Source organism: Sorex fumeus, unplaced genomic scaffold, assembly GCF_029834395.1.
Source record: "Sorex fumeus unplaced genomic scaffold, SorFum_2.1 ptg000098l, whole genome shotgun sequence".
In the NCBI taxonomy this organism is placed as follows: Eukaryota; Metazoa; Chordata; class Mammalia; order Eulipotyphla; family Soricidae; genus Sorex; species Sorex fumeus.
The window spans coordinates 35,595,691-35,618,640 of record NW_026606155.1 but is presented as its reverse complement, the minus strand read 5'-3'; the positions used below and the strand labels follow the sequence as shown (position 1 = coordinate 35,618,640).

General features: G+C 36.5%; 1 protein-coding gene across 1 annotated transcript in view; it reads left to right on the top strand.

Moving 5' to 3' along the window:
* LRRC9 (leucine rich repeat containing 9) overlaps positions 1 to 22,950 on the top strand; it is a 133,867-nt gene that overhangs the window by 101,711 nt on the left and 9,206 nt on the right. The window contains exons 28-32 of the mRNA XM_056133779.1: positions 2,118 to 2,335; positions 5,553 to 5,621; positions 8,534 to 8,674; positions 12,933 to 13,077; positions 16,102 to 16,270. Coding sequence (XP_055989754.1) covers positions 2,118 to 2,335; positions 5,553 to 5,621; positions 8,534 to 8,674; positions 12,933 to 13,077; positions 16,102 to 16,270 — 742 coding nt within the window. The remainder of the gene's footprint in view (positions 1 to 2,117; positions 2,336 to 5,552; positions 5,622 to 8,533; positions 8,675 to 12,932; positions 13,078 to 16,101; positions 16,271 to 22,950) is intronic.

Below are 22,950 nucleotides of genomic sequence, written 5' to 3'. Positions count from 1 at the left end.
GTTCATTTGCTACAGCTAGCAGTGGAACAATCTCACACAGGAAGTGAGGCAGTTTGTTCTTAACAACAACAGCTGCCATTTATGGAGTCACTGGACATGGTATTGACCTACATGGATAATCTCATTCAGCACTCATAGTAACCCAACATGCCAAGTAGTTTTATATGTGTCTTACAAAAGAATAACTAAAATCTTTTGCCTAATTATATTCTAGTGACTGGTTGTGCCAAGGCAAATAGTTTGGTACAGAGACACAACTCTGCCCTCAAAGCATGTAAAAAAAAAAAAAAACAAAGAAAAAACAGCATGAGTGACATAATAAGAACCTGGACTAGAGTGAGGGTTTGGGAAGGGTAAGAGGTGAGTTCAGAATAAACTGTAAATTAAATAGGAAGGGAGGGAGGGAGGGGGGAGGGAAGGAAGAAAGGAGGGAGGGCAAAAAGCAAGGAAAGGGCTTGTTTTCTCTCAGATCTAGCCCATTGAAGTTCAAAATCAGACTTGGTCCTTGGCTTGTAGATGGCCTCTGTATCTTCACATGGTGTTTCCTTTGTATTTGTCTGTAGAATTGCCTTTTTAAATAAGAATACCAGGTTTGGGGAATGGAGAGAGAGGGAGGGTAGGGCATTTGCTTTGCCTGAGGTCAACCAGGGTTCAGTCCAAGGCACCCCATATAGTCCCCTAGCCAGTGAGAAGCGATCCTTGAGTGCAGAGCCAGGAATAAGGGCAGAGCATGATTGGGTGTGGCTTCCTCCCCTCAAAATAAGAATGCCAGTATTGTTAGAGCCTACTCCAAGGACCTCATTTTACTTTAGCCACTTATTTAGAAATCCTAACCCCAAAAAGAATCACATTCGGAGGTAACAGGGGTTAGAACTTCAGCATATGAATTTGGAGGTATACAATTCAGCCTTTAACAAACAAGAATAGCTATTAAGTGAAATACATAATGATATAACAGAAGGAACATTAAGCTTAAAATATAAAGGAAAAGTTAGGGGTGGTCTGATGTTACCTCTTTTAACTCTAATCAAATCATAATAATTAAGAAAATTTTTCTGATTTGATTTTCTGCTAATAGAAAAATTGTATTTTCCATGTCTTAGTTTTGGACTCTACATATATAAAGACATTTTTTTTTCAACTCAAGAGCCCTAATACAGTTAATGCTTAGTGGCTATCATTTGCTGTAATAGAGAAAAATCAAAGAGTATAAGGAAAAGATTAAATATTTAAACAATCTAATGAATTTTTATTTAATAGTATGATAAAACATTCTCAGAAATAAGTATAGAATAATTAAAGTGTATTCTTATAATTTAACAATAAGCTGTCCAAACCCTGTTCTCCCATTGTTCATCAATTTGCTCCAGCGGGCCCAGTAACATCTCCATTTTGAGACTTGTTGTTACTGTGTTTGGCATATCCAATATGTCACGGGTAGCTTGCCAGGCTTTGCTGTGCGGGCGAGATGCTCTCGGTAGCTTGCCGGACTCTCCGAGAGGGGCGGAGGAATCGAACCGAGCTTGGCCGGGCTGGCTGCGCACAAGGCAAACGCCCTACCAACAATAAGGTATTTTAAAAATTATTAGACATACTCATTAAAATAGGATGCATATCATTTTTATTTTGTTTTGCTGGTGGTGCTCAGGGGCTACACCTGGCTCTGTGTCGGTGGTAGTGGTAGTGTTGGGAGTGCTTGAGGGACCATGCAGTGCCAGGGATTGAACCCTGGAGTCCTTCAAGCAAACAGTATGTTCGACGTGTTAAGCTATCCCCACCCCAGGAAGCATACCTTTGAAAATACTTTTATAAATTTATTTTTAATAACAACTATTTTAGTACTTAATAACTAGTCAAACAGATTAAGTCAATTTGGTACTTTAGGTGCCACACATCTTAAACTTAAAGGAGAAATTTTCGCCTATTATTTGATGATGATTCATCAAATATATTTGAATCCTTTAAAAGAGAAGAAGTCTACTTTCTATAAACTTAATTTCCATTTATCTTTGGTAATTTGGGGGCACTTAATAATTTAATTAAAATATTAAATATTGGATAAAGTTTTATTCAGTAAGTTTGAACTACTTGACATATCATGACATCCTTTTATTCAGGGAATGAAATCAGTCAAGTTGAAGGACTTGACAACTTAGTACAACTTCAGGAATTGGTAGTGGATCATAATCGCATCAAAGCATTTAATGACAGTGCCTTTGCCAAGCCAAGCTCTCTGTTGTCACTTCACCTAGAAGAAAATAGACTACGGGAGCTAAACAGATTGCAACCTTTGGTAAAACTAGAGAAGCTTTTCCTAGGATATAATAAAATACAGGTAATATTATTTTGATTTTTATTATGAAATTTACAAGTCTTTGTTCCTCTAAATATGAAAGTTTCAAACACATCACTAAAATATAGCAAGTTATACTTCACAATTATTATATACCATGTAAATATAAAAATGCCTATTGTACTTCTAGACTTATAAAGTTAACCTGACCTACATATATCTGCACTTTAAACTTAGATCTAAAGCTCACAGTTTAGTTTTGTTCTCAAGCTCTCCTTAGCAGTCCTCTCTGATACCATCTATTCTCAGTTGCTCTTGGTCCAAGCTGTTCTATATCTCAATCCCATACCTAGCATTAGTACTTGGTCTATCTGATATTTCAATCCACTCCAAAAAATGGACTTTGCACAAGTTTCAATATACCATCTTCTTCAATTCAAGGATTTTTTTCAAGGACCCTAGTTTGATTTTACCTGATCTGAATTCAACAAGTTTCTCTTAGTTCTTTGCCCCAAAGAAGTCTGCCTATCAGATTGTCTCCAGAGTAATGTGTAGAATGAATTTTATATAAATATATATGTTTATATATGTTTGTGCGTGCATATGTATAACCTCATACAGCCTTAACATGGCTCTCAATGTTTTTTGTGATGGTCTTCCAGCCCATTCTTTCACAAGTTTTACTACTACTTCTTATATTTCTAAAACAACTTTAAAAACAAACAGACCTGTGGAGTGTTTCCCAAGGACTCAATCTTGTCCACATTTCTATCCATATTTCACATATGTGTTTTACATAGTACTTCCACATACTATACTTCAAGAAAACTTTTGTAGTGTAATATAAAAGTTTATATAAGGCTGGAAGGAAATAATGAGCAAGCCCTTTTCTACCTGGCAACTAAAAAATACGCATAGCAAGAAAAATGGCATATAACTAATTTATCTAGGTTCAGACAACGTTTATCTAAGAAAAGCCTGTCAATCTAGCAATAATTCCTCCCAAATTTATTCTGGATTTCAGAAATCCAGAAGTAATCTAGATTAGAACAATTTTAATTCATGGGAATTATTCCAGCTCAAATTATTGTGAGATCAGATCTTATCTGGTTATCAAGCTTTATTAGTTACCAATAATTTGTTGCCAGTTGTATTAGTTGCCAATAATTTCAATAATATGCAGGGACTGAGGCATTCTAGTGATTTCTCAGTTTCTTCCATGTCTCACACACTTTTTCTAGCTTAGGATAAAATATGAGCAGTCCAAGTAAAGTTTTGTGGGGGTAATTATGCAAGAATGTTTCACTAATGAAATATGTCTATTTTATTCCTAAGCTTGTATTATATACAATAGCACTGTCCTCCCTTTGTTCATCGATTTGCTCCAGCGGGCCCAGTAACATCTCCATTGTGAGATTTTGTTGTTACTGTGTTTGGCATATCGAATATGTCAAGGATAGCTTGCCAGGCTTTGCCGTGCGAGCAAGATACTCTCGGTAGCTTGCCCGGCTCTCCAAAAAGGGCAGAGGAATACTGATTTTTTTTTTATCTATGCCTGGTAAATAGATAGTATATTTACAATAAGCCACATAATCAAGGGAGATCCTGCTAACAGCATCTCATAGATAAGGGCATTCTTATCTATGAGACATGAAGAGTATCATGTATGCAAAATGAGTCAGAAAGAGAGAGACAGATATAGAAGGACTGCCACTCATTTGTGGAGTATAAAATAACATAACAAGAGACCAACACCCAAGAACATAGATAGAAGGGTCAGGGACTATTGCTCCATAGTTGGAAGCCTACCTCATGAGCGGGCGGGATGAGGACAGCTGGAATAGAGAAGGGATCACTAAGAAAATGATGGTTGGAGGAATTGGTCAGGATGGGAGATGTGTGCTGAAAGTAGAAAAAGGACCAAAAATGATAGCCTCTTAGTATCTGTATTGCAAACCATAATGCCCAAAAGTAGAGACAGAGTATGTGAACTATTGTCTGACATGGATGCAGTGGGAGGGTGGGAAATGTGGGGGTATACTGGGGATATTGGTGGTGGGGAATGTGCACTGGTGGAGGGATGGGTGTTTGATCATTGTGTGATTATAACTCAAACATGAAAGCTTGTAACTGTATCTCACTGTGAATCAATAAAATTTAAAAAAAGAAAATATCTATTTGGCATAACACTTTGTTACCAGCACATTTACAAGGAGATTATGCCAGGTAACCTACTTTCCCCAAGGAATGTTCTCTTCTATCTTTTATCTCTAACCCCAATTGAAAGAAAGGAATAGATGGGAAGCAACTTCTTCCCTATAACTTAAAGAGAATAAGCTTATACAAGTTTGTTTTCAAATTTTAATTTAGCTAAAGAATAACTTGTATGATAAATGATGAGAAGCATTAATATAAAATCCATTTATTTCTACCCTTAAATTTGTACTTTTTATTTAATTTGGATGGACCATTTAAATATAAAACTTACTGTAACCATTAATATTATACTACCTTAATATGACCATAATTTTAGTTAGGAAAAATAAACTCAAAGCAATAAGAAGGTTAATTTAGAGACTGGTTATTTATGCTAAAACATTATATTCCTCAAAATTATTAACTTAATCCAAATATTTTTGAAAAAGGGACCTCTCTAGATTCATACCAACATGAATAGATTGACACCAGTATTAATTTCCACAATTGGGCAAACAAATTGTAACCTTGGGTTACTAATAACCTAGAAGCTAGAAGGACAAAACAAAGTTAGCAAAACAATAATTGAGTACCTGCAGTACCTTATGGACTTACTTTAAAATCTTCCATAAATTACTTGTCCCTGATGTCAAATATCATGTTTTTCACCTGGCCATTATGATCACTAGAATATTTGGAAAATTCTTCCCTATAGACTTTTGCAGAAAGATTAACAGAAGTATGACTGAAAGATAAATGTTATGACTTTTACATATTTTATGTTTGGGGTGGCACTTGACAATGCTCAAGGCTTACTCCTGACTCTGTCCTTAGCGATCATTCCTGGCAGTGCCCAGGGCAGCATATGCAGTGCCAGGATTGGCAAACCTAGATGGGCTACATGCAAAGCTAAGCACCTTCCCTGCTATAAAAATGAGTTATTTAATTCAAGCTCATTTCAGAATATTAAGCCAAGAGTTAAATGAAATCTTAGTTACATTTTATTGTTTTCAATTAACCTTTCTTTGAATACTTTAGGTCTAATTTATTCACTTTTGAATAGGATATAGCAGAACTGGAAAAACTCGATGCTATCCCTTCTCTCAAAGAGCTTACAGTTTGTGGCAATCCAGTGAGTATATTACTTATATAACTTATTTAGTTTAGTTTTGCTTTAATTTATTTTAATACAGTGTGATAAAGGATTTAAGTTTGTTTCCATTTTTTAAAAAAATTATTTATTTTAATTGAACCACAGTGAGATACACAGTTAGAAAGTTCTTCGTGATTTTGTTTCAGTCATATAATGTTTCAACATCTGTCCTTCCACCAGTGTACAATTTCCTCCACCAGTTTCTCTCCCCCACTCCACCCCACGCCCATCTCGATAGCAGGCACTTTCTCTCTCTCTCTTTCTCTATCTCTCTTTCTCTCTCTTTCTCTATCTCTCTTTCTCTTTCTCTCTCTCTCCACCCCCCCTTTGGGGAATTATGGATTATGGTCTGCAATACAGATGCTGAAAGTTATCATGAGTTATCATGTATATGCATTTACCTACTTTCAACACTCAATTCTTATCCAGAGTGATCATTTACAATAACTATTGTCATAATGGTCCCTTCTCTATCCTAATTGCCCTTTGCCACATACATACTTGTGGCAAGCTTCCAACAATTAATTTTGTTTCTTGATGCATTAATTTTGTTTTACAGATGTATTAATTTTGTTTTCAGATGCATAGTTACACAATAATGTTTGTAATATTTTTCATAACGAATGGACTTTGAATTTGGGCTGATCAGTAGTATTTGTATAAATAAATGAGATAAAATAGTCTTATCTGTTCATTGCAATTTGCACTAACAGACTCTAGTGTTCAGTCAATCTTAAACTACTTTGTCATGCTGCATAATTTCCTGAATTTAATTTGCTAATATTTTGGTGAAGGATTTTTTTATGAAATAAGTAAAAAGAGTCTTGTATTTTATCTTCTAGTACTATTCTTTTCAAATTCATCAAGTTTTTTCTTACCTCATAAAATGGGAAACTCTCCCTCTCTTTATAGACTATGGGTTAGTGTACATAAAAAACTAATGTGTTTCTTGAGAAATAATTAAACCTTTCTCTCTATATCCACTATTAACTGTTTTCTCCATTTACATACCTAAATTTGTTGATTTTTGCTTCATTTCTCATTATATTTTACCAAAGTTTGACCACTGTATTTTCATATTTTGGTTTAATTACATATATTATTTGTTAATTTATTAATTTCCAAGTTTAATTACTTCCTTTATTGTTCTGGGATTTGATGAAATTTTAGAAAAGCTTTTATAAAGCAATTTTTAGTAGCATCCTAAAATTTTTGATTCATAGTCTTTTTTCCTGTAACTTATTTGGAAAATCTACTTTTCAAAAGATTTTTTCATAAACTCATAAATTATTAAAGTGTGCATCTGTTCGTTGTGTGTGAAGCCCATAAAGTGTTTTTAGTTATCTCTTTGTCATTTACTTCTGTTGTTATACTTGACTCAGAGGAGAGGGCCCATTAATTTATACTTTGATTTATGAAACTGGCTTTGTGACCTGAGATGTTTCCCTTTTTCAAAAAAAAAAAACTCAATTGTATGTTTTAGAAAGTAATTTTCTATTGGATAAGTGTATAAGTACCTTTTAGAAGATGTATTATTTTCATTCTCTTTTGATGATGCTCTCTGTTGGTCTTATTCTATTTGTTTATTTGGGGGTCCACGCCCGAGGTTGCTCAGGGAGCACTCCTGGCTGTGCTTGGGGAACTATCTGTGGTGCCAAGAATTGAACCAGGGTCATGCTCATAACCACATGCTAGGCAAATGCCTCTCTCTCCTGCCCCCATTCTTTATTTTTTGCTATTAAAAAGAGTGTTGTTTTTTTTTCTACATTGTCAGTCCCCAAGATCACACCACGTTCATAGATTTCCTGGAAGAACTCACTCAAAGAATTGGCGTATAGTTGCACACATGGGTAAGATTTATTCTAGTGACATGGTGAGGGTGCACAGCCAGTTAAGGATGGAAAAATAATACAGGCAGTGTCATGAGGAATCCATATGTGAACTTTCTTATGTTCTTTTTCTTCACAGAAGGGTCGCAGCATGTGCATTCTTAATATAGCAACAAAAATATTTCTAAAGGGAGCTCCATTAGACTTTAGCATTCAAAAATTTGTGGGGTGAGGACAGATCGCATAGGCACCTTATGCCTATCACATTTGCATACTCCGGGGGGTGGTGAAGCAGATTCATTAAATCACATTATTTGTATAAGTAACCTAGTTATAGTGAACTACCCCTATCTCTCAAGGAATAGTCAGAAGGTTTCCAAAATCCAAGTACTAAACACTAGTCAAGCATAATTCTTGCAAGTAGATCCACCGTGTCAGTTCCTTGTACACACCTTATCATATATATGAATATTTATATAGTAGATTAATACTATGAGAGATGAATCATACAGTTGAATAATTTTATATCAAATTGGATAGTGATTATGGAGAAACTATGTTTCAAATTGGTTACATATATATGAACTTTAATCAGTCTATTCATGAGTTAAAGTTGTCTACAATTAAGTGTACATAAAACATTTTTTAAAAATAAGGTTTCAGAGAGATAGTACAGGGTTAAGGGACTTGCATTGCATGCAGCCAAACTCTCCGTGATATATAACACAACATGGTCCCCTAAATATTGAGGAAGTGGCACCTGAGCACAGAGCTAAAAGTAGCCCCAGAGCACTCTCAGATATAACCCCAAAACACCCTTCAAAGAAAGAAATAAACCTCTAAATAGTAGCCTTGGCTTTAAAAAAGACTCTTCATTAAATATAGCAAAGAATTGAGAAATTATTCAAGAAGGGATCTTATAGATACTATAATACTATTAATTAAGTACTATAAATTAGCTATGTCATTTTTTGTTGCCTAGGCTAAATTCCTTCCATGTGAAGGTTGATCATTGAAATCAGCTATTTTAAGAATTAACTTTCTGTATTTAACTTTATCCAGATTTGTAGAAAAATAGTCCATCGCCACACGATCATATTTCGACTACCCAATTTGCAGCTGTTAGATGGAATTCCTGTTAATTCAGATGATAGAACAAAGGCTGAATTTCACTTCTCTGAAATCCAAGCAAAGAAAAATTTGGTAATAATTTTATTATTTATGTTTTCCATCTGAAATATACAAACTTAGTAAGTATATATTTTATGTACTTAAACCTGGGATATAGGTTTTTCAGTATCTTTTTTAGTATCTATTTAGTAATTGCTGTCAGAGACAATTTGATTTGGTGAATAGAAAGTACAGTCAGGGAAATCATATGAAATCATTTGAAATCTGTGTGTCTCTTGTTCAATGTGTTAGATAATGCTAGAAGCTTAAAAAACATAGCTTATCACTTTTGTAACTAGAAACTACCAATAGAGCTCTTTCCAATTGCAAATACGAAAGGAAATAGGAATTTTGACCTCAACTCTCTGGTCTATGTAGTGTTTATAACAAGGAAGATGTGTGCCTTCTTCTTATATGTTGGCAAAATAATTGGACATTTGCTCCATGAACTTTACAAAGTTATTTGACAATTAATTCTATGAACCAGTTTAGAAGGAAAGGAAGCACAAAAACAGCATTAAATTCTGATGTTTATAACTCAGATACTGCATGAATATCCTATAAAGGCTAAAATGTTAGCACCCAAAAATTCAATGGATTTTTAACAAAAAATCAGTATTAGTATTATAGTATTACATCTGTGCCTTTGCAAGGTTTAAGGAAGAAAAGGTCAGAGGTGGGGAACTTGTTCAGATGTGTTTTAAAATAATTCAAGACAGATTATGAAAATCTGTACTAGGGAGGTACAGTAAACTATATAAAGCTGATGTATAAAAGATAGAGAACCAAGAGACTTTATTTAGTGAACAAAAATGACGTTTAAAGTTTGTACTAAAGATGAGAGAGAACACTTCTTTGATCCTTTCATCACTTAACTCAGTGAATTGCTTATAGGGCACTCTCCATTTCCTCTATAAAGTATACTCTCTAATTCACAGAACACACGAAATTTGAGTAGGCTCCTATCCAATAGTCCATTTCTGTTTCAGGAAATAGAGTCACAACTCTTTTAAGACTTGCCTGAAGTGTTTTTTTTTTTTGTAGGAGTACTGCTATTTACTCCGCCACTAATTAGCTGATTGAATTGGGCATGAACTCCACCTTAATTAATTTATTTATTTTCTTTTTATATTTATTGAATCACTGTGGGAAAAGTTACTAAACTTTCAGGTTTAAGTCTCGGTCATACAATGATCAAACACCTTTCCCTTCACCAGTACTCATTTTTCACCATCAAGAACCCCAGTATCTCCCCCCTCCCACCCCTCCAAATGCCTGTGAGGCAGATGATTTCTACTTAACTCTGCTCTACATTGATTACATTCATTATTTTGACAAAGATGCACCATTATTGTTTAGAATTTCCCCCCAAACAATCAGAATTGCTGAAAATTCTAATTGCAGTTACCCCATCACCGCCAGCCTCATGCCTGGCTTTCCAATAAGCTCTGAGGTGGCGGCCACCTTGCTGCTGGGGCGGAAAGGCAGAAGGGAGCAACACCCTTTCCTTCCTGGGGAGGCATGGCGCTGTAGTTTAATGCATGGTCCATTCACTTTTCTGCCACAAGCTTCTGAGCTCTGGATTAAGTCCTTTTGCCTCTGGAGCCATGGCCATGCCAGAGAGCCGCTTGTGGGTGGCAACTCGTGACCTCGGTAGGGCATGAAGGATGAGCCGGTACCAACCCCCTTCCCATGAGACTGCGGTCGCCCCGTCACCGCTGGCTCATACCTGGCTTTCCAATAAGCTCTGAGCCGGCGGCCACCTTGTATGCAGTCCAGATGCATTTCTGCCAAAAGCCTCTGGGTTTCAAGATTTGTTTCTGAGTCTCCGGTATCATGGCTATTAATCAGGAGCCAGAGAGGCCGTTTGTAGGCGGCGACTCGGGTCTCGTTGGGATGGGGAGAAAGTTGGCTCCACCCACATGTGGTGAAGCCCCATGTGTCTCGTCACTGCAGGTCCAAACCTGACTGTCCAGTGGCCTCTGGAGGATGGTGGTCACCAGGCCGCTAGGGGGAACAGGCCAAGGCACGAAACCTATTCCCACCTGAAGTGGCCCAGCGCCAGTAACCTACTGCAGGAACAGGACGCATTTCTGCCAAAAGCCTTTGGGTTCCGAGATTCGTTTCTGAGACTCTGGGATCATGGCCATTAAAGCAGTTCATCAGGAACTAAAGAGGCTATGCCTCCAATTATATAGCTAAGCCGGAGTTGGTTTGTGGGTGTGTCTCCCACATACCTAACTTTTGGCCGTTTACTTTCTTGGTAAACTTTGCCCCAAGTTTTTGGGGTCTGGCCAAAGGCACAGCAGCAATTTTGGGGTATCTGAATGTCTGACGTTGCCATCAGGCTGCTGATGCACTCACCTCGCAGGTACAGATTGACCTGCTGGTGGCACTATACCCCCCTTGCCTGAAGTTTTTTAACTTCATGTGTCATTCATTTTACTTAATTAAATATACAAGATATCTTTTGCCCTGTAAGATAATTTATTCAGAGGTTTTGGAGATTATTAGGCCAGACATATTTTGAGAGCAGCATTGTTATGCTACCATGGCACATAGGGTTCAGTGAAAGAGCTATAAAAATTGCTACACTAAAGTTTCTAAATTCTAGTTTAAGCTAATGGCAGCTAAGTTGTGGAAAGTGTATATAATTTACTAAATGGCATATAAAGAATCACTCAGGGGCTAGGGAAATATCTCAAAGGTCTGGGGCACATGTTTTTCACTGGGAGGTTCAGAATCAAGCCCAGGCATAGCCTGGTCTCTTGATCACCACCAATCCCTGTGCCTCACAACAAGATCAGCCCCTCAAAATGGCAAACATTCCCCCTAAAAAAAGGAAATCACTCAGACCAACTTTAAATATCTGAATTTCCATATATAGAGAGAAATATCTGAATTTCCATAATATATAGAGCAAACACATGAATTCACATTTTAGTCAGTGATACGTATTTCACTAAAGAGCTTGCTTATTGGCTATTCTTTTTCCATTTCCTATATAATGAACTCATATTTTCCTCATCAGTATATGATGTTGTTGTTTTAATTGTCTTTTGATCCCTATTCTTGCCATGAAAATCAGTGCTAGCTATAAAATCTGATTTGCCCACTTATTCTTTATGTAAATGTTTTATTTTTAAATTATTTTTTATTTTATTTCAAACCCATATTTTAAAGAGAATTATTTTAAGATTCAATAATTATTTTTATGGCTAGAACACAATTGAGTTATTATTTCTTTCAGTTGTTCAGGAGACCAAAAACAGAAAAATTTTCAGATTTCTCAATTTGACCTACTCTGGTTTTTTTTTTGTTTTAGTTATTGCTGTTATTACCTTATTAACAGCAGCTTAAGAAAGGAATAAACTAAATCTAAAAATGCCCTCTAAACTGGAACAATTTTTAGATTTTATTTCAAAATAAAATTTGATAGAATTCTAGATTAGTAATGGGAAGACATTCCCATAAAGGAATGAGTTGGGAAACTTGTGACAGACTACCTTTAGTGAAAAGTCCGATATATTTTAGAAAGCTGCATTCTTGATTATACTTACTGAAGTATGAGAGAAATTGGAGATTTTATACAAATATCAAGCCTATATAATTAAATTGAATTATATACTTAGAAATTAGTCGTAATGAAGGCTGAGCAGGCATAAACTTCTTGAGAAGGATAGTCTCCAACTTAAAATATTTCTCCATATTACGATTCCTGAAACTGTTTCAAAGTCTCTCAATCTTCAATTAACTTAAAATAATTTAGAGAGTTAACACATTCATTAAAGATTATTGTTATGTTTAGTACTTATTTTATTTACTTGTATTGGAGAAACTAATTTACTAGGCACATGATGCAATAATGTAAGGATTACAAGGTGGTTGAAGATACAACTTTTACTGTCCAAGAATTCCTATTACTTACAAAGAAAAAGAAACATCCCCCAAGGTATAAGGCCTAATTCTCCTTTTCTTAAATCTAATCCTACCTTATTAAAGCCCTTTTGAAAATTCTTAATTTTCATACGTCATATGTCCTTAAGGAAGTATCAGCCACACTAGATTCTAGTCATGAGTCCAATGCATGCTGGGATGACAGAGTGTAAGGTTCTGAGGGAAGTTATGTCCCAAAAGGTTATGTTTCACTTTTTTGCCTAGTAATAACTCTGAGTTTTGAGAAATACATAACTCCTGACCTAAAAAATATATAAGGGGCATATGGCAAAAGACTAAACTTACCAAGTTGAGGAAAATGAGATATTCTTAACAATTTTATTTTATTATGTAGTTTACTCCTGTCAACAACTCTCCAGTGGATAGTGGATCATTTGGCCAAGTGAAAGGTCCTCCCTTGAAAATAACAAGTGTAATTCTGCCTGGTGGATTTAGCCATTACATGGGATCAGACATCACTTTAGCTACTGAAACTGAAGGTACTGTCAAAATAAGTATTAAAAATAAAAAGCTTAATATCATTAATTTGCATTTCCTAAAAACTGTCTGTTCAAGTTTCTTGTGGCTATCCTAGTTTTAAATGCTGTTTTTGGTTCTGCTCAACTACTACTAATACGTTATAACTGAATATTTGCATTTTGAATTTTCTAACATTTGTACATGTCGTACTAACTTCTTATTCAAATCTATTATTCATTTTGTGTATTTTATAATAAATGACTACCAAAAAAGTTGTTTCTTTAAAAAAAGTAGAAATCAAAGGTTTCAAAATATTGCTATACACAGGATATCTTACAAAGGCATCAAACTCCTTCCTTGAAATCACAGTGAAATATTCATGAAGCTAAAACTAGGTAAGAGTGTCAAGAAGGAAACCTTCAAAGAAGAAAGTACGTTTAAAAAAACCAGACCACAGACATGGTTCTATTCTATTATTTACATTTAAACTCAGAAAAAAAGCATTTCCTCCTATTCTACATGTTCATTGGCAGTCATTTTGGTCAAGTTGGGGGGAGAAGGCACTCCTGCTCTTTCTCTGGGGTCTCTCCTTTTCCATTCCTTTTAGTTTCCCACTTCACCTCAGACCACTGTTAAACATGAAACTAACATTACAACTATAAAATTACCTGAGAACCAACTAAGTATATATTGTTTTATGTCCTTTCTGAAATTAACTCAGTTTATTTTTTTAAATTTTTATTAGTGAGACACCATGATGAAGTTAATTCAGTTTAAAGAAAACATAATTTATTCTAAAATGTTCATTTTAACTTATTTTTTATGCTTCAATTTCCTTAAGTTTTATATTTAATCACAGTGAGAATTGTTATGCTCTTGATATAGCCTCAATAAAATTAGAACAGATTGTTATTACAAATAGCAATGTAAATAATATAATGTCATTTTCAAGGATAACAAGTTTTCCTATCAAAAACTGGGGGAAAAAATGCACAGAAACTTCCTCAAAGAAGAAATACAAATTATCAAAAGACAAATGAAAACATGCTCTACATCAGTAATCATCAGAGAGATGCAAATCAAAACAATGAGATATCATCCCATGCCACAGAGATTAGCACACATTAAGAAGAACAAGAACAACTAGTGTTTCAACTGGATGCAGGGAGAAAGGGACTCTTATTCATTATTGGTGGGAATGCCAACTGACCAACCTTTGAGGGAAACCATATAGGCATTCCTCAAAAAAATTATAAATTGAGCTTCCATATGACCCAGCAATACCATTCCTAGGAATATTCCCTAGAGGCCAAAAATCACATTGCAGAAAAGCCATCAGCACTTCTATGTTCATTGCAGCTCTATTCACAATAGCCAGAATGTGGAAACAACCTGAGTACCCGAGAACAGATGACTGAATAAAGAAACTATGCTACACCTATTCAATGAAATACTATGTGGCTTCCAGGGAAAATGAAGTCATGAAACTACTTATGAATGGGTGTAGACATGGAGAGTATCATGCTGAATGAAATGAGTCAGAGGGAGAGGGACGGACATTGCACTCATTTGCAAGATATTTTTTTTAAAAAATGAGCAAATTATCCAAGGACAGTAGGGTCAGAAGAACTGGTGCATGGTTGTAAGCTTGCCACAAGTGTGTGTGTGTGGTGGGGGGGGGGGGGGGCAGGTCAGGTGGGAGAGCAGAGAGCAGTTAGGACAGAGAAGGGACTGCTATGACAATGATGGTTGTCCAAAGTGCTGAAAGGAGGTGAAGTTATAGACATGATAACCTTTTTAGTACTTGTATTTATTGCAAACCATTTTGACCCAAAGGGGAGTAATGGGGGGGGGGGGAGAAAGAGAAGAGATAGAAAGAGAGAGAGGAGAAGAAAAGTATCTATCATAGAGACAGGTTGGGGGGAGGGAAACTGGAAACATTGGTGGTGTAAATGTACACTGGTGAAGGCATGACTGAAACCCAATCATTAACAACTTTGTAACTGTGCTTCACAGTTATTCAATTAGAAAAATTTAAAGAATAACAGTTTTCATTTTCACATCATTCCCATAATGTACTTATTTCCATATGATTTATTGTGTAACTACTTGTCTATTTTCTGTCCCAATTTTTTTTAATTTGTTGAAAAATATGATCCCTTTTGCTTTTTGATTTTTAGGGGGTTGTTTATCCCACACAGTGCTCAGGGAACCCAGGAGTCACTCAAGGTGACTCTCAGCAAAAGGCCCAAATACTTCAGTGCCCAGAGCAGTAATGCATTGCTATCTGGGTCTGTGGTGCTGGGCCACTTAGGCCACACCTGGTAGTACTGGGGTGCAAGGGGTCATGTGATACTAAGGATTAAACTCAGAGCATCAAGCATATAAAGCATGTTCCCAGTTTCTTTTAGCTATTTCTCTGGTCTTCTTCTTGTGGAAATTTATAATAGAACACACATCTTAAAAAGTACTTAGGGGCAAGAGAGATACAGCTCAATGGTCTTTGCATGTGCAAAGTCTACAATAGAACACACATCTTAAAAAGTACTTAGGGGCAAGAGAGATACAGCTCAATGGTCTTTGCATGTGCAAAGTCTACACTTGATACTTGGCAATAGCAATGTCCCCCAAGAACCATGGGGGTGGGGTGACCTCTGAGGTCAAAGCTGGGAGCAGCTTTGAGCCATGCGGGTATGGCCCCAAGCAAACAAAAATAATAAAAATTACCTAGCAGGCACATGGAGAGTGGGGGTTGGGTCTTGGGCACTTTGATGGTGAGTACTTCAAGACCAAAATGTCAACCTCATTGTAAACACGTTGCCTTAATTATAATAAAATATTAATTAAAAAATTTCCCAGAAAGAATAAATTTGGTTTGCTTAGTCAGAGAAATTTAAGCATAATTAAGTACAAAAATAGAACCCAATTCTTTAATTTTTTATTAGTATCATAAAATATGTATGGCATACATTCAGCTGAAGGAACAACCAACTTTCATTAGTTTTTAAATGTAATTCTTATTCTTTCATAATTCCTAATTTCAGACAAAAAGAGCAAAAATTCAGGGATTCTGATAGATAGTCCTCAGAGCATCGATGCAGAAATGCCTTTTCGACAATTCAGAGGGATCCATTTTTCTCCACCTCTCTTATCGCATCCAAATATGACTTCTCCAGCTACACCCATGTACCAGAGAAATGAAGATGAGGGAAGGTAAACCTATTCTGTATTTCAACATAATTTCTCCTCATTAAAAAAACATTACTGGATCTGGAGAAATAGCACAGTGGAAAAGGCAATTGCCTTACATGCAGCTGACCATGATTTAATCCTCAATACCACATATGGTCCCCTGAGCACAGGACTGTTTTGTACAGGAGCACATGTTTTGCATACAGGAGGCCCAGGGTAACCTCTGGCACTGCATGGTCCCTGAGCATCACCAGAAGTTATCCCTAAACTCCAAACTTAAGACTAGCCCTGAGCACCACCAGTGAGGTCCAAAATCCAAAAAGAACAAAAAGACCTAGAACTGACTACCAATATAGAATAGTATTTAATGAAGTACTTATTTGAGAAAACACTGAGTACTTACACGGGAACTACTTTTAAGTGCATTTTCTTTCAGGTTCCTGAATATGCAAAGCTATTTATTTTTATTTTACACCACAGTTAATAAGTTCGACTCCAAAATCAATAATTAGTTCCTCCAACCTCCCCTTATGCTTCCAACTTGCCCCTCAACAACTCTGAACCTACTTTAAAGACCGGGTCAATGTCTAAGAGTTCCAGTAACTTAAGAAGACTTGAGGTCTTCTACCTCTCATCAAGAATCCACTTTTCTGCTTAACATCTATCTACCCAGATTCCAAAGTATTACATGTCACTCAGACTATTTGGAGTCAGTCTCAGTCCTATCCATTAGAATAACCTACCCTGAGGTAATAAATCTAACTTAGACCTGGTTCTTACTATATTGCCTCTTACGGTCAGGTCCCACTGAGTCCTAGAAGAACCGTATTTTTTTTCCTCCAACGTAGGATCATTTTCTCTTTTATAATCTTCTTGAAAGTTTGGAGCACTCTCCTCTCGTTGTTCATCAATTTGCTCGAGTGGGCTCAGTAACGTCTCCATTGTGAGACTTGTTGTTACTGTGTTTGGCATATTGACTACGTCACAGGTAGCTTGCCAGGCTTTGCAATGAGGGCGAGATACTCTCGGTAGCTTGCCGGGCTCCCCTAGAGGGGCGGAGGAATTGAACCTGGGTCGGCCGGGTCAGCCATGTGCAAGGCAAATGTCCTACCACTGTGCTATCGCTCCAGCCCTTGAAAGTTTACACGTATAAAAAAATTAATTACTACATAATTACCTCAAGTTGGCTGCTTCATTAAGAAATATGTTACATTGTTTGATTTCTACGTATTTCTTCTTTTTAGTGTTATTTTATATTTTAATTTTTTTATTGAATCATCATGAGATACATTTACAAAGCTTTCATGTTTGAGTTTTAGTCATCCAATGATCAAACACCCATCCCCCCGCCAGTGCACTTTTTCCACTACCAATGTTCTCAGTATCTTTCCCGCCACCCCCATCTCAACCTCTTCCTGCCTCTGTGGCAGGCACCTTTCTTCTTACTCTCTCTCTACTTTTGGGCATTATCATTATGAGAAGCCATCATGTTTGGTCCTTACTCTCCTTTCAGCACCCACCTCCCATCCTGAGCGATCCCTCCAACCATCATTGACTTAGTGGTCCCTTCTCCACCCAATTGCCTATTCTCCCAGCATGAGGCAAGTTACCAAACTGTGGAGTAATCTTCCTAGCCCTTGTCTCTACTGTCTTTAGGTGTTAATCTCATATTATGTTATTTTATATTCCACAAATGAGTGCAGTCATTCTATGTCCCACTCTTTCTAATTTCACTTAGCATAATACTCTCCATGTCCATCCACTTATAAGCAAACTTCATGGTTTCATCTTTTTAACAGCTGCATGGTGTTCCATTGTGTGTATGTACCAGGCTCTGCCATGCGGGTGAGATACTCTCAGTAGCTTGCTGGGCTCTCCGAGAGGGGTGGAGGAATCGAACCAGGGTCAGCCGGGCCGGCTGCACGCAAGGCAAATGCCCTAGAAATTAAATATTAATAGTATGAATAGGCTACTACATTTTTCAATTTTATACGAAGTATATTCCAAAAATATACAATTTAGTAAATGAGCAAAGGGGAATTAAGAAAAATTTAAGGAGAAAATCTGAATAGACGACTATAAAAGCATAAAAGTGTGTCTATCCTAAAAACAATATATTGGCTTTATGTTAGAAAATATTATATTTTAGATAATGTTTAACATCTGTACTAATAAGCAAAAGATTGTAATAAAAATTATGAATTTTAAAAAATTACCTGAACAGAATATTCAATATAAATGAAATATCAATTCATAATTGAAAAGTGAAAAACTCCTTAGCAAGCTAGAAGCGAACAAATCTTTCTCTCTTTTTTTTTTAATTTTTATTAGTGAAACACCATGAGGCACAGTTGTAGATTTACAAATTTTTGTGCTTGGGTTTCAATTATACATTGATCGAGTACCCATCCCTCCACCAGTGCCCATTTTCCACCACTATAGATCCCAGTATCCCTCCCACCCCCCATGCCCCATCCCACCCTGCCTCTGTGGCAGAGCATTCCCTTTTGTTCTCTCTCTCCTTTTGGGTGCTGTGGTTTGCAGAAGAGGCATTGAGTGGCAATCATGTTCGGTCTATAGTCTACTTTCAGCATGTTTCTCCCATCCTGGGAGAATCCTCCCAACACCCTTTATTTGGTGCTCCCTTCTCTATCAAGAACAGAGCTGTCTTCATCTAGCAGAGAGCAACTATAACCAAGTGAGCGAATGCCATGCTTCATGGCGAAATGCTGAGAAATCTGTATTATCTTTTAAAGAAGCTTCTTGAAAAACTGGCTTCAAGGCTATTAATTCCTAAACTGCTGCTTATCTATGAAACTGTGTCATTCTTTCAAATATAATAATAATCTGAATAGAGTATTCTCTATGAAATGAGTCATTCATTTCATTGAGTCTTTAAAAAAAAAATCCCACCATGCTCTTCTAGATATATCTGTGTAAGTTCTTTTTTTGATCTTTTGCTTGCAATATTCTGTCTCTATCTTAGAATGTCGTCATTCTGAGTATAATGTCTTAGAGTTTTTATCTTGGAGTATATATTTGTTGGGACACTAGAGATCTCTTGGAACTTGGTACCTACATTTCTCAACTCTAGGAAATTCTTTTTTTCTTTTTGGGTCTCACCCGGCGATGCACAGGAGTTACTCCTGGTTCATGCACTCAGGAATTACTCCTGACGGTGCTCGGGGAACCATATGGGATGCTGGAAATCGAACCTAGGTCGGCTGCGTGCAAGGCAAACACCCTACCCGCTGCCCTATTGCTCCAGCCCCAACTCTGGGAAATTCTTATCTATGATTTCCCTAGTTACTCTTCATCAGGTTTGTCTTGCTGTTTTTCAGGGACTCCCGTGGTTTTTATATTGTTCCTCTTGAAATCATGCCATAGTTCTCTTGTGTGCTGTTCCTTTCTGTTAAGGCTTTTCCCATCTTCCATTGTTTTCTAGAGGTTTCTTGCATCTCATCTTGGAACTCTTCAGTCTTCTCTCAGTTGCTGTTATTCTGATGTTCAGACCTTCTATGGAGGCTTTTATATCACCTCCCATACTTTTTATTTCTGTCATTTCTGATTTTAGTTTCTTCATTTAGGCTCTCCCTCTTTCTCATGCATTGCTGACTACCTATGTATTCATTTCTTTGAGCTAGTTAAACATCCTCAACATGTCACTAAAGGCATTCTCTGAGAGTTCACAGAGCTGGTTGGTACCGTTAGAACCTTCCTATTATTAGTTTCACTCGTTGTCACTTATTATTTTCACTCATTCAGCTGGTGGGCTTCTATGCAGCTTTCCCATTGCATGTGCTGTGCTCCTGCTGGGCTGATGGCAGAGTCTGCGGAGTTAGGTTTTGTTGTTGTTGTTGCCCTTTTCTATCCCTGCCCATCTTCACTCACCCAATGAACAGGATACATGTGAGCAGTATGAGGTGTGATAAGTGGAGTTGTCAGATGGCTGCATGTGTGGCCATGCTGTTGAGGAGGTATGGAGGTGGACCTATGGTTAGGTAGAAGTCAGACAAGGAGTCCTCTTGAGACTGGGACCCAGTTGGAAGGGAGGGGAATTGCTTTCAGTTTCAAAAAAGGCCACAGCGATATTGGTTGGGTGGTTAATCTCACCTAGAAAGGTGCTAGAGCAAGCTAAGGGGTTGAGGGCCTGCTGAAATGGGGGTGGTTAGGATGTGGAGGCTCTTGTATTTTTATCATTTTCGTAGAATTAGGTTTGGTTTTTTCTTTTTTCTTTTCTTTTTTTTTTTTTTTTTTTTTGGCAGGGCAAGGGGCACACCAGGCAATGCTCAGGAATTAGTCCTAGTTTTGCACTCACCCTGCAGTGCTCAAGGGACCATAGGGGATGTTAGGGATCAAACCCAGGTCAGCCTCATACAACACAAGCACCCTGCCCACTGTACTATCACTATGGCTCCTCTAGATTTAGTTTTAAAGGTATTTTGGGTACTGGTTCCAGTGGTTATACAGTGATTTTGTATATTCCTCAAATAGCGTATATTTTTAATTTAATCACACAATATTTAAAATTCTTCGCCCAATACTTATTTTGTATTCTTTAATGTGTAGTTTTAAAGCACTTATCACTCCGGGAAGAATAAAATCCATTAAAAAAATAACTATGTAGTTCTTACATTGTCCAGAAGGTGTCTTTGTTGTCCTTGAATTCTGACAGCAGCTTTCATTACTGACTACATGTTGCTTTTATAATAGTGGCCTTTCAAATAATAAAATGAGAAAATTAGCAAAACTGGTTTTCAATGCAGAAAATTTTACAATAAGAGTATAAAACAGAAAAAATGTAACTCATCCAGCATCCTGTTAACATTTGTCACATATTCTTTCAGCCATTTCTCCTAGGTATTTGTAATAAGTTTGAGAACAAACATTTGATTTGTATATACATATTGTTAACTTTTTGAGATATTATTTTTACTATATATTTAGTACATTCAAATTTAATATTGGGAGTAAAATAGTTTGTAATATGTGATATTTAAATTATGATTAGTAATAAGTATGTACTTAGGCATTGCTTATTGTTTGTGACAAAAATATATTCAAACCTAACAATAATTTCATATGAAAACAGTGAAAGAAATAATTTTGGCACAGTAGTCTTTTTTAAATGTTTCTTGTTTTGGGGTCACACCCATCACTGCTCTGGGGTTGCTCCTGACTCAGGACTCAAGAATCATTCCTGACAGGAACCATATGGGATGTCAGGGGTAGAACTTGGCTTACTGCATGCCAAGCAAGCACCTCATCCATTGGACTATCTCTCCAGTCCCTCTTTTTCCTTGTTTCCAAGAAATGTTTTGCCATATGACCCAGCTCAGGGACCCAGCTAGGTTGGCTGCATGCAAGGCAAATGCTTTAACTTTAACCTCTATTTAACCTCCCAAGCAGTGCACAGTAGTCTTAACGTTCTTCTGTGCTAGCAGATGACTAAAAATGATGTACTCCCCTGGGAATACCTGGCTAGGCTAAGCAATTGTTATGTACAGTTCATAAAGCAACAGCTGTAACTTCATTCCTTTTCTACACAACAAAAATGTAAGTCAGCTCTACATTGTTAAGTAAATTGTTCTCAGACTGAAAGTTCATAGTTATAAATGATAGCATACTTCACAGCTGATTTCAAAGAGGCAGATAGTTTGTTAACGTTACTAACTACTGACCCATATTTATCCTTAGATCCTTAGGATATCCTTAGATTTACCATATAAAGTGATATGTGCAATCTCCAATCTCCATATATAGATGAAGAAATGGGCTTAGAAAGGAAAAGAATAGATACGATAACTAGTGCTAGATTTTTTTTAATTCCAAATTTATTGCCTTTTTATTCCACAAGTCATATTTAACTTTTCCTAATTGTTTAAGCTGATATAGAGCTCTACTCTATATAGGAATTATAATCAAGTCATTTTATTCCAACACCCTTTTTTTTTTTTTGCTTTTTTGGGTCACACCTGGTGATGCACAGGTGTTACTCCTGGCTCTGCACCAGGAATTACCCCAGTAACGTCTCCATTTTGAGACTTGTTGTTACTGTGTTTGGCATATTGAATACATCACGGGTAGCTTGCCAGGCTTTGCTGTGTGGGCGAGATACTTTCGGTAGCTTGTCGGGCTCTCTGAGAGAGGTGGAGGAATCAAGCCCGGCTTGGCCAGGCTGGCTGTGCACAAGGCAAACGCCCTACTGCTGTGCTATCACTCCAGCCCAGGGAAAATATAAGTTTGACAATAAAATTTGCTCCCAGAAAATGTCTTTGTAGAGTTGTTCTGCATCAGTCATATGCATGATTACATAACTTGTTTTAAACAACACAAAAAACCTAAAATATCAAACTTATGTTTTTTATATATTAGGATCCTTTAATACTAATCTGAATATTTGTAATGTCAAAATGATCTTTTGACTTATATATGAATATTGTTCAATAAATTAATTGTTCAATAACTGTATTATTTATCTTTTTTAAGGTTTGAATTTTTGCCTAGAATATTTTTTATATTTGCAGACACTTAATGACTTTTTAAAAATCTTTTTTTAAGCAATGTCACTTCATTATTCATAAATTATGACACATTATGAGAAGTGTTTAATGTTTTAAATCATTACATCTCTTAATATTGGTATAAATTTAATTTCAGTTACATGTCACATTTTTTAAAAATATTTTATTTATTTATTT